Consider the following 12,430-nt stretch of genomic DNA (forward strand, 5'->3'; position numbering starts at 1 on the left):
TTGTGTTTGAATTAATGTTTATATTATAAGATTAGTATTTTTTTCAGATTTTATGTTTGTTTTTCTTAACTTTATTGTTTCTTTGAATTAAATAAAATTGACGAAAAAAAAAAAAGAATAATAAAAATATATTTTTTTTTAAATTGGGATTTACGAGGACTCCGTGAAGGCAGCACGACGCTGCGTTGCGACCATCCCTGTACGGCGTGTTTTCCCCCCTTCATGGAAGTGTTTGGCAAGGGAAGGGTTAAGGGGTTTTCTAGGGTCCAGATCGATGCCCCCTCTCTCCCCCCCACCCCCCCACACGTCGCCATGAACAAATGAATTCGCGGGGAATTAAATACCAGTTTCACAAAGGAGAAAGAGTCCTGTGCTTTGAACCCGACCCCACCAAGGCTAAAGTGTTGTACGACGCGAAGGTAATATCTCCTGCACTGTTTCTCGCTTCGCGGTAATATCGCACTTTGCACAAACGCAATACTTTACAGAATGAGCATTTGTGTTGTTTTCGACAGCTCGGCTTGTTAGCACGTTAGCTCACTAGCTGTCACGGTTTGTTTACATCTGTACATCCTGGCCTTTGCTGACCGTCAAAAGCAAAGAGGCATTTTTTGTTTGTTTGTTTGTTTCAATGCATGTTTGCGCCTTTTGCTTCGAAATGTCGCAATGTAAACATGCAAAATTAATCTTACTTTAAATAGTTTTGCAGCTAAAAAAAGGCTAGCTAACGTTAGCTCAGTGCTGTAGCTGGTATATTTGATGCTAAGAGCTAGAGGCTAGCAGTGACGTCATGTTTAAGCTGAACACGAGATGCTATTAAACACATGTTTCCATGACAGCCCAGGGGTTCCCAAACTTATCAGCCTGGGAGGGGCGAGACTGGGGGGGGGGGGGGGGGCAAGTGTCCTTGGAGGTGGTTAAGGTTAAGGAGTGTTCATCTTCATGTTTCTAGAGCAGAGACAGTATGGAAGTGACGTCATTTACGTTTCCAGAACCGGCTGCATTCACCCGGTTTTTTTATTGTTGGTTTTTTTTGTTTAGCTTTATTCAAGAAGAGAAATGCGCATATACAGTCAGGTAAACAAAAAACAATATCACAATGTAAATCAAGTAAAAAACAGATTAAATAACTAAATAACATACAGTACATAAAGGAAAGTACAAATGAAAGACAGTAATATATAAAATAAACAAATAAAGACGCATTTAAATAGTTAAATCATTATTTAAATATAGGGAGAAAGGTTTTATAATAATGCAGATATTTCTTGTATTTTCTGTTGTTAATTAAAAGTAGAGATTTCAGTCGGGACTTTAACTCTACATTAAAAATTGATTCAATTAATCCACGCTCATTTTTTATTTATTTGGAGGCGGACGTGAAGTGACGATTTACGTTTCATTTCGCACAGCATTGTGGGTGGTGAAACACAATTCATACTGAATGACCACGAAAGTTCAGTATACTGAAACTCCCTACTGAAAAGTACGTACTGCCTACTGAACTGTGACAATCCGGAAAGGGCCCGAGATTTTAAAAGGCGACAGCAGCAGCAGTGCGATTGGTTGAGAGCAATTGTGGCAAGAATCTGGTTGGTTGATTACTTGGACGAGTGAACGCCCGTAAACAGCCAGCTCACCAGAGCAGGGAGACGGGGAGGCCTTGTCCTTAAATTTGATTTTTTTGCATCCACATTTGTAGGTCCTTGATGTCTTGATTGGATCAGACGAACATGGAAGAAGAGTCCCAAAGTACCAGATTCATTTCAACGGTTGGAACCGGAGGTACGTAACAGTAAACGATCATTTAAAGTTAAACCCGCATATAGCTCATACTCACTGTACTGTCGTCTCATGTTCACCCACTTTGTGTGATGACGGTGTAGCTCTGAACAATGTGTGTGTGTGTGTGTGTGTGGATTTCTTATTTCTGAAATGTTTGTGTGTTGTTGTTTTTTTTTTTTTCGGGTAGCTGGGATCGTTGGGCTGCAGAAGATCATGTCCTAAGGGACACCGAGGAAAATCGTAGATTGCAACATAGGTTGGCTCGCAAAGCTCTAGGTCGCATGTAAGTTCACGTTACGTTGCTTCATTCATTCAGTCGAGGAAGCCGCTACCCGTACCTGTGTGTGTGTAGTTCAGTTTATCAAAATGTGTGCACAGTCTGCAGCTAGGAGGGAAGCTCCTTCCTGCGAAAATCAGGAGTTTTCTGCAAGTGTGCGAGCCCCGTTGCTATGGATACTACCTGTTTATGTGCAAGCCATTCGCATCACAGTCAAAGCCATAAGCAGCCATTGGAACATTCTTCTCAGCGTGTTTGTTTCTCACATCAAAATGACTTATCTGCACAAACAAAAACAGATCTGACCCGAGCGTTACGAGCGTAGCCTCAGTTTTGCTGCCTGCTTCAAAAAATTTTCAGGACGCATAAAGAGGAGCAATCATTGTTTTTTTTTGTTTTTTTTTGCGTCCTGACTGTAGGAAGAAAAAAGGATGGGCCAAACGGCGGCGACGTCAGTCTGGTACTAAATCTGCCCTGAAGACTCTCCCGAAAGAGGACGACAGCGATGACGCATGTGAGGCGCCGTCCTCTCTGCCTGACTTTACCTTTTTTTTTTTGTTTCAATCGTATTAACACACACCCCTCTCTCTCTCTCTCTTTTTTTTTTTTTTTTTAAATCTGCAGGTTTGATTTCGTCGTCAGACAGTAGCGACGGGGACGATTCCGACCCCGACTCTTCGAACAGCGGGGAAAGCACCTTCTCTGAGGACATCAACAAAATGGTAGGAGGGGGGGGACTCCCGTAGTTCACGTCCTCGCCTCTCGTTTACTCGCACACACACACTCCAAAAAACGTGGCCGCCCAGCCCGTCTTTGTCGCTTTCACAACGCCGATGATCACACACGTGTCGTCTTTTCAGAGGGTCGAGCCGGATGTCAGCATCAAACGGGAAAGCGAGGAGAAGGTCGTCCACGTGGACATCAACATCCCGGACATCCTGAAGAAGAAGCTGGAGGACGACTGCTTTTACATCAACAAGAGGAAGAAGGTAAATGCGGCAGATATGAAGGTGTGTTTCATTTCTTTATTTTCAATATGTATGCTGAACGGGGCTCTGCCGTGCTTCTTCAAGTTAGCGTTGTTAGCGACCGTGGCATTTGCACGACTGAAGCGTCGGGCCGTGTTTCCCCCCCCCCCCCCCCCCCTCCCCGTCGTCCCAGCTGGTGATGGTTCCCTGTCAGACGAACGTGGTGCACATCCTGGAGTCCTACGTCAAGCACTTCGCCATCAACAAGGCGTTCATGGCCAACGAGAGGTACCGGCGGCAGCAGAGCGCCACGCAGAGCAGCAGCCCGCAGCCGATCCCTCCCGAGAAGAGGTCAGCCGGCGCGCCGTCGTCGTCCTTTTTTTGCGCACGTTCGATGATCGCGCCGCGCAGAAAAAGACCTGACTTTTTTTTTTCCCTTTTTACAGCGAGGAGTTGTGTAAAGAGATGGTCGACGGCCTGAGGATCACGTTCGACTTCACTTTACCCATGATCCTCCTCTACCCTTGTGAACAAGCTCAGTTCAAGAAGGTCAGCTCCTCCAGGCTCTTCCTGGCCGTCCATGAAAGCTCGCCGTGCTCCAGCAGGTGCGTGTCGTCTCTTCCTCACTCGTCTGCGTGCTGTAGCGTCGAGCTTTAAGCCGCCCCGTCTTCTTTTCTTTATTTGTCTTAAAGTGCTCAGAGAGAGCGCAGCCCGAGCCCGCTGGGACACAACCCCCCCACCCCGCAGTCCACGGACAGCCAGCCAGCTCTGAGCGACATATCCGCCACGACCCCCACGGCGCCGGCTCCCACCCCGAAGCGCCGGCGCCACCCCGACATGGACTGCATCTCCTACCAGTCGCAGTCACTGCGGCGCTCCACCAGGAACACGTCGGGAGGGGACCGGCCCGCAGAGGGAAGCAGCGGAGGTCGTAGTAACTTCCGTACTGATCAAAACGATGCAATGTAGAATGTTTTGTGGAGCTCTGAACACAACGTGTGTGTCGTTCCCAGGTGGAGGCAGCGCCACGGCTTCCCCGCAGCTCAAACGCCGCCTGGTCGACACGTCGTCGCAGCCCAAGTTCTTCCTCAACCTCGACAGAAGTAAGTGGCACTCAACCTGGACTTGGCTTGTAGTTCCCACGTTTGCCCACTAGGTGGAGTTATCCCACTTCTCTGATTCCCTCTAAAGCCCAAGAGATCAACTCTCCCTCTCTCTCCCTCCTCTCTCTCTCTCTCTCCCTCCTATCTCTCTCTCCCTCCTCTTTCTCTCTCTCTCCCTCCTCTTTCTCTCTCCCTCCCTCTCTTTCTCTCTCTCTCTCCCTCTCTCTCTCCCTCCTCTTTCTCTCTTCCTCCTCTCTCCCTCCTCTTTCTCTCTCTCTCCCTCCCTCTCCCTCTCTCTCTCCCTCCTCTTTCTCTCTCTCTCCCTCCCTCTCCCTCTCTCTCTCCCTCTCTTTCTCTCTCTCTCTCTCCCCCCTCTCTCTCCCTCTCTCTCTCTCCCTCTCTTTCTCTCTCTCTCTCCCCCCTTTCTCTCCTCTCTCTCACTCCCTCCTCTTTCTCTCTCTCTCCCTCTCTCTCTCTCTCTCCCTATCTCTCTCTCTCCTCCCCACTCTCCTCTCTCTCTCTCCTCCCCACTCTCCTCTCTCTCTCTCTCTCTCTCCCTCCCCCTCCTCTCTCTCTCTCTCTCTCTCTCTGCCTTTATTTACCCAGAAACCCCGGTGCACAGCGGCTCCTCTTCCCCGTTGCCCTCGACACCGAGTAAAGAGCGCAGCGGGCCTTTCTACGGCCTGGAGAGCCGCAGGAACAACGAGCTGAACGAGGTGATGGAATTAATTTGCCCCACTCCCTAACTTTCACAAAAATGGATTTCAAGTCACCTCTGATATCCCAAGATTCACATTTTACACCCAGTAGAAACTAAACGTTCACCACATGTGTGTTTAAAAACGTTCCTCTCGACCAGGTCTTAAGTTGGAAGCTGACTCCAGATAACTACCCGCTGCACGACCAGCCTCCTCCACCCTCCTACCTGTACGGAGCGCAGCACCTCCTGCGGCTTTTTGGTGAGCGCCCGATCCATTCCCTCGCCCCTGGTTTCCTCATTGCACCAAAAGAAACCTCCTCCTCCCCCCCCCCCCCCTCACCGCCGTGCTCAGCATCCTTGTTTTTTCCTTTTCCAGTCAAGCTCCCGGAGATCCTGGGGAAGATGCAGATCCCCGAGAGGAATCTCCGAGCCCTGGTGAAGCATCTGGAGCTCTTTCTCAGGTAACTCATCGTCATGAAATGTCGTTTTTTTTTTTTTTTTCTCTGAGGTTTTTAATCTGTTCACCGAGGCTTACAGTTCCTTCTCAGAGACATTCAGGCATAATAAAGAAGTGTAACAACTCCTGGGAAAAAAAGTGGATTGTGTGCTCTCAGGTGAACAGATATCATTTCCTTGGAGGGTAAAAAGACGAGGTGCCGCATTCAATTACCGATGCGTTTGGAAAGGAAGCACTTCAGCCTCCCGGATTGCACCCTGCTAATAACCTGCGCGGTTCATTAACCAAGGTGTGACCTAGCTAAGTGTCGGAGCTTAGAAGAGAAGTTCTCATTTCCCGAAGAGAGAGGAGCAGGAGGTGCAGCCTGACTCACATTCATGCACGACACTGGTGTAGTGCGGCGTTTGGTAGCCGGCTTAACTGTATCAAGCGAGGGATTAAAGGTTACAGGACAACAATAGCTATGATCAAATAAATAATGAAAGTAGTCATTGTCAGGAATTTATCAATAAAACAAAATAAAAAGGCAGGGGGGGGGGGAAATAAGTACATGTGAGGGGTAGGGTGGGGGGTTTGGAGGAAAGGGGAAAGATGGAGTGAGAAAGAGCATGTGTTAGCGGGGAGGGAGATGAGTGGGCGTTACACAAGCGCCGCGGGTCTAATCTTTAAATCCTCCCGAGCGATCTTCAGTTCAGCCGGTTCCCAAACCTGGGGGGGATTTAGGTCTCTCTCTCGTTCTCTTAATCAAAGCAACGGAGTACCGCCAGCTGCCAGCAGGCAGTGCTGCGGAGCAAACGGGCTGGACTGTCAGAGACGGGGGAAATCTAAAGGAGGCCAGAGTTGCCTTTTTTTTTTTTCCCCCCACCACAAAAACTACAACTGGTGCTGACTCACTGTGTTGTGAAACTATGCAACGCTCCATTTGACTAGAAAGCTGCAGATATCTGTCCTGTATACTCTGTCTTCTTTTCATATTCATCATCACCCTCATAGAACGTCTTTGTACACTAAGATGACTTTGTTTATAAGATGGCTCTGTATGTAGATCTCTGACTTTTCAGCTAAATTTGCAGTTTTTCTTCATACATCAGTATCTCATACGTTGTCGTTGTTAGCCTTGGAAATACGGGTAGAAAATTCTTCCTACCCCCTACCCCCTACTCCATACTCCATACCCCCTACACCCTACTCCATACTCCCTATACCCAACTCCCTATCTCCGACTCCCTACACCCTACCCCCTACACCCTACTCCCTACCTCCGACTCCCTACACCCTAACCCCTACTCCCTACATCCTATTCCATACCTTCTTCTCCCTACCCCCTACTCCCTATACCCTACTTCATAGCCCCTACTCCCTACCTCTGACTCCCTACACCCTACTCCCTACCTCCAACTTCCTACACCCTAACCCCTACTCCCTACACCCTATTCCATACCTTCTTCTCCCTACCCCCTTCTCCCTATACCCTACTTCATACCCCCTACACCCTAACCCCTACTCCCTACACCCTACTCCCTACCTCTGACTCCCTGCACCCTAACCCCTACAACCTACTCCCTACCCCCTACTCCATACCCCTTACACCCTACTCCCTACCCCCTACTCCTCAATACCCCTTACACCCTACTCCCTACCTCCAACTCCCTACACCCTATTCCATACCTTCTTCTCCCTACCCCTACTCCCTATACCCTACTTCATACACCCTAACCCCTACTCCCTACTCCCTACTCCTTCCCTTCTACCCCCTACTCCATACACCCTAACCCCTACCTCCTACTCCTAACCCCTTACTCCCCCCATATTCATCACCCTCCTAGGATGTCTTTGTTTATAAGATGGCTCTGTATGCAGATCTTGTTCTTTTTCAGCGGAATTTGTAGTTTGTCCTCATTCATCGGTATCTTGTACGTTGTCGTCATTAGCCGTGGAAATACGGGTAGAACATTTTCTTCTTCTGGTTAATTAATTCATGTTTTCAAAGTGTCCGAGGCTCTCGCAGGACACTGGATACAAACCGGAGCGGCGTCGCCTTCGGGACATCCTTCATGCCTCCCCCCCTCTGAAACCAGCCCCTCGTGGCAGATTGTGCCCGAGTGGAGGGAGAAAAAAAAAAACTGATTGATGTCGCAGAGAGTGAAGTGCAATGCATTCTGGGATTTGGCCACAGCTGATCTCTCACTCTCCCTTTCTCGGCGATGCATGATTATGATTAAGTGCGGGGTGTGTGCACATGTGTACACATACGTTATGTCGACGTGCAGTGTGTGTTTGTGTGTAAAGCGGTTCGCCTTGAGTTATTACTGGAGCGCAGATTAGCACGAGGCTGAGTTTGAGGCGACGAGGAGCCGCGGACGAAAAAGTGCAATCGATGAACATACACTGAAAGACATTCACTGCCTTTTTAGTGAATCTGCTTTTTTTTTTTTTTAAATTGTGAAGAATAAGCCGCGAACAAACTTCCATTCTGCTCCCCCCTCGATCCGTTCACCGTCTATCCGACACCCTCGTCTTCCCTTTTGTCGTTGCCATGACGTCGTCTTGTTTGTCGGCCGTTGTCAAAGCGGTTGTCAGTTCTCCTCTGATGAGGATAATTTGTTTGCATTGAGATTAGGAAGGCCGGTGGAGCTAAGATGAGATGGCAAGATTTAGAGGATTTGGCCGAGTAGCGGATACTAAGAAGATTCCGGATTAGTTTTCCCCGCTACTGATTAGATGAGAGGGAGGGGGCGGCGGCGGCGGGGGGGGATTTTTCACTCTTTCACTCTCTGACTGCTGCTCAGTCATTCTCATGGTCTGTGTCTTTCTCAGGGGTGATTGGTGCCCTGTTGATGGTGGTATAGTGATAGATAGAGGGGGGGTTTGTCACTGTCATGGAAACCCCCCCCCCGGCAGAGGGCAAAGGGGACTTGGATTTATGTCGAATCACTCAAGGATATCTAGGAAACACCAGGAAGTCAAAGTGCACTGGAAACGTGACATTTGAGCCGCTTTTTTTTTCTTTTTTTTTTCTTTTCTTAAGCATCGCTTGTTGCTTCTTGTAAGCCCATTGTGCTTTCTCACACCACTTGAATTCAATTATTACCACTGAACATCGTTCAAAATTTCTCACCACATTTCCCCCCTCTCTCTTAGGTTTCTGGCAGAGTTCCATGAGGATTTTTTCCCTGAGTCTGCATATGTGTCGGCATCAGAGGCCCACTACAACATGAAACAACCCAGGCCCATTTATTGAAGGTGACGGCCTTTGTGTTTTCCTCTCTGAACATTTTTTTTTTTTTTTTGTAGCCTGTCTAGACTTACCTGGTTCGTCCTCACGTACAGAGGAACAATAGCAGAACACTCTAGAGGACCAGCTGCGTTGTCGTCCTGGACAGACTTTTCCCCCTCTCCATATGTTTAGCTGCTGTTGCCTTATGGACCCTGTTGCTTCTAACATGCTACTAACCCTCAGCCATGCTCTTTGAGTGAGACTGCTTTGCATGTGGACGGCTATCTCTTCTTCTTTTTGTATATACCCGTGTATATATACACCACCACCGTTGATTCCTCTTCTCCCTTACTTAGCCTGGAGTTTTTAAAGCCAAGTTAAGTTTTGTTTTTTTCTTGTGCGTTGACTTTGTCGCCCTCTAGAGCCAGGTTTGGGAAATTGTGGCCCGTTTTTTTTTTTTTCATAGACAAAGGCGCACTGATTCATGTTCTGTTCTGCGCTCTGCCTGTCCAATCAATGTTTATGCTGGGTTGACTGGGTTGTAAGCCATGCCCCTTTCGATATGATTCATCTAGGAATTTAAAAGGGCTTGCTCCTCCTGTCCCGGAGTTCCTTCGCTGCTTTTGACTCTGGATTTTTCACGACTCAGTCTCTATGTCTTTCTTCTTTTTATGTCCTCATGTGAATGTCCGACGAAATGTCTTTTTCTGCTCTTCTTCTCTCACTCTGTAAACCTTCATAACTAAATCACAGTTGCAAAAAACAAAAGGGTATTTGCTATTTATGACAAACATTTGGGGAACTGTTTGGACTTGCACAGAGCAGGATCACCTCTCTCCTTTTGGTTTTCGGTGAGGGGGGCGACACCTGGGAACGACTTGAAAAAAAATGAAAGACTTATCTGTAAAGAATGTTTTTGCTTTTATCTGTATGACATGTATTTGGGACATATCCACAATATCAATGACATTAATGATAAGCTAAACGTAGGCAAGTAGAAAAGGGATTATTTGAGACCAGTTCAATTCTTTAAGCAACAGGAAAATGGGACAATCACCTGAATGTGTCAAAAACAAACTGTTTCAAAGCGTCTAAGGCTAATCTAATCTTATCTTTGCAAAAAAAAATGAAAATGAGTGTTCAGAACTAAGGCAGCCCTGAGTGGACAAGTTTCAATACATTTTATTTAGTCGGTTTTCCCGTAATAACAAGAGTCCCAAAAGCAAAAACAAACGCAGAAAGAGGCTAAACTTACCTCTGTAGTGTGAGGGTCAGGCCGATCACAGTGACCAGCCCTTTGTTTCCAAGATTCCAAGAAAATTAGATAAATTATTATCAACCAATCAGTCGTTATCGAGATATGATAACCTAAAATGACTCGTTATCACGGGAAAATTGGTAAAGTGTTGATACAAAATAAAACTCCTTGATATTTATGTTGTTAATTGAAAACAATTTCATGAGCATGTTCAATTGTTTAAATCTGTTCTAAAAACTTGGCTAATTCCAACTACAAGTACTGATTAAACAAACAAATGTCTCTCCAACAAATACTGTAAATGTAGTGTAATTTACAGTAAATTGCTGTATATGTTTCTGGTATGTTGTACACAGGTAGGATTGTTGTAGCCTGTGATAAGTTCTGCAGTGTTTTTGGTCTGATGTCTGTTTTCTTTTTGTTTGTTTTTTTCAAGTTCAAATAAAGTCTTTCTTTCCCCTATGTCTTCACACATACACAACGTTTCCCGATTCTGTTTTTCCACACGGTGTGTCCGGTGTTTCCAAAGCCTCGTACTCGGACCCCTGCACATTTCCCCTCCCTTTGCACTTAACACTGTAAGATGAATCAGCATGCAAATGGGCTTGAGTTATTGAACTCACCTCGCGAAGCACTCTTCTATTAAAAGTTAAATGTAGACAGGAGACTTTTATCAGCTACCTTCACCTTCTGTGCCCCCCCCCCTCCCCCCCCACTACACCTGATTAAAACTTAAAACTGCTGCCACAGGAAACTGACATTTTGAATTTGCTGTCCTTGTCTATGTGGTGCTTCTGTTTTTCTTTGAGCTTATTAAAGCACTTTCAATCAAATTGAGTGATACCTTTTGAACTTGGGACCCATTCTGCTTTTATTCAGGCTATTATTTTTAGACCTGCCCTTGATTAAATGTTGAGCTTTTTAGTGGTTCTTCAGGGGAGTTAAATATCTTAATCGTAATCAGGAACTGGTTGTCCTGAGACACCGCCATGTTCAGGGACTTTGAGAAACTCCCAGGACAAAGTGAAAGTGCAAACCATTGACTCGTACGATCATGGTGGAATGTGGACTATTGTAACACTTCATTGGTAACTCTTTAGCGGAGGTCGCCCTGGGGTTTGTCCTATAACTTAATAGCCCCATCATGCAGTTGATGGCGAGTGATGTGGCAATCAAAAGTCTCAGCTGTCAGACACCTAAATACCTTTTTTACCCTTGTGTGGCCAAGTAGCAACCTTTATCTTAAGACTTGGTCTTTGGGAAAACTTGCTCACTTATTGGCCATTTTTGATCTTTCACCAATAAGTGGCACATTTTACAAAAAACAAATGTCAGCTTTGTTTGATTGATTTTCCGCCAAAGTTAAGTTCTTTAGCTTAGCATGAAGACGGAAGGAAGCTAAATTGGCTTTCTAGAACTACGACAACTACCCTATGCATTAGTGGTACTAATACTAGTATGTATGTCTCTGGCATATGTGGGGCATTCTCTGACAGAATTAGCTGATATTTTGCTGTCATGAAATCCGAAAAGGTTTGCTGAAGTTAGACAAACCGAAACATCTTCAAAGCTTTCTATTCTTAAATTTGCATTCTTACTGTGTCAAAGTCAGGCGATCATTGTGGATTTCTCCAAAACTGCAACGGAAACAGTTGCTGGATGTGCTAGATCAAGAGTTTTTACTTGCTGGATTTCTGAGTTGTTGGCCAACCCTGATGCGGTCTCTTCTTCCACACGTGTGGTCTTAATCTTAACTGTCTACAGTACTACTCCCTTAATGTATTCCCAATGGACTTATAGGAGGCTGGCTTACCTGGCCTCTACTGTGTGAGGGTCCTAATAGGTTTTTAGTGGTGAGCCCTAATTGTATTTGGACTGGGTGAGACTTCTCGTAATGAACCGCTTATCGCTGCAACCTAAGACGGCACTTTCTTGCCTGCTGCTATCATGTAGCCACAGAAGCCACCAGTTCCAGCCTCATATCGATTTCCCCTCCCCACACCGTGCCTATCGTCTTACCACATGATTGAATTGTGATGTTGGGGAAATGGGATGTAATGGGCTGTGCGCTATCACCTCGTAAGTGCTGCTGCCCGCACCTTTCACCTGATTCCGCCTCTCCTTTTCGTTTGTGTTCCTCCTCCCCTTTCATCTCCAGCGGCTAGGTCATGTCTTTCCTCCCCACTTTTTTCGGTCCCTGCGGCTTCTTCTTTAGTCGCTGAGTGGTTTCCTCTTCTTGACCTCAAATCCATATCAGCATCCCTTGTGTCTTGAGTTTCCTCTGATTGGTCCTTTGTCTTCCCGTTATCCTCTGACTCTCGTCAGTACTTTATTGAGACCAAAGAGAAGAGCGTGAGAAGCTTTTGGAAAGTAAGAGTGCGCTTTACTTTTTTCTCTTTCGCTGCATCAAGACATCCTTCAATGTATACATCGTCTCATCCCCTTTTTCTCTTCATTAGTCATCTTCAGGCTGCATTTTTGTACCCCCAATCATCCCGCCGTCTCCATTTTCCGTCTTGCGCCATGCACCGAGGAGATAGATTGCGTGATGAGAAGGAAGACAGCAGCCCGTCTGCTTCCTCGGACTCGTCCTGGACCTCATTCGACCTCAGCACTGACCTCACATCAGTCAGCTCCGACCAAATCCTGACTCCTCTGACTGCTC

At 46.5% G+C, this 12,430-nt stretch overlaps 1 protein-coding gene across 2 annotated transcripts; it reads left to right on the plus strand.

Annotated features, from left to right (window-relative positions):
• Nucleotides 1-232: 232 nt before the first annotated feature.
• Nucleotides 233-10,246, plus strand: LOC132959421 (male-specific lethal 3 homolog). 2 transcript variants are annotated; one of them, XM_061032418.1, is made up of 14 exons: nucleotides 233-419; nucleotides 1,703-1,785; nucleotides 1,973-2,068; nucleotides 2,482-2,576; nucleotides 2,687-2,784; nucleotides 2,923-3,072; nucleotides 3,224-3,381; nucleotides 3,477-3,635; nucleotides 3,723-3,958; nucleotides 4,044-4,133; nucleotides 4,740-4,849; nucleotides 4,993-5,092; nucleotides 5,210-5,294; nucleotides 8,432-10,246. In XM_061032418.1, the coding sequence occupies exons 1-14, from the start codon at nucleotides 321-323 to the stop codon at nucleotides 8,529-8,531; spliced, it is 1,659 nt and encodes a 552-aa protein (XP_060888401.1). In that variant the 5' UTR covers nucleotides 233-320; the 3' UTR covers nucleotides 8,532-10,246. The 2 variants fall into 2 exon arrangements, with proteins under 2 accessions (XP_060888401.1, XP_060888402.1); XM_061032419.1 differs by having other exon boundaries at nucleotides 2,923-3,051.
• Nucleotides 10,247-12,430: the final 2,184 nt, after the last annotated feature.

The sequence above is a fragment of the Labrus mixtus genome, chromosome 24 (assembly GCF_963584025.1).
Source record: "Labrus mixtus chromosome 24, fLabMix1.1, whole genome shotgun sequence".
Lineage (NCBI taxonomy): Eukaryota > Metazoa > Chordata > Actinopteri > Labriformes > Labridae > Labrus > Labrus mixtus.

Bases quoted from the DNA above. Each gene is read 5' to 3' on its own strand.
- LOC132959421 (XM_061032418.1), top strand. From the start codon at position 321: ATGAATTCGCGGGGAATTAAATACCAGTTTCACAAAGGAGAAAGAGTC. The intron at 2,577-2,686 runs GTGAGGCGCCGT...TTAAATCTGCAG, and splicing joins GGACGACAGCGATGACGCAT to GTTTGATTTCGTCGTCAGAC. The intron at 4,134-4,739 runs GTAAGTGGCACT...TTATTTACCCAG, and splicing joins CTTCCTCAACCTCGACAGAA to AAACCCCGGTGCACAGCGGC.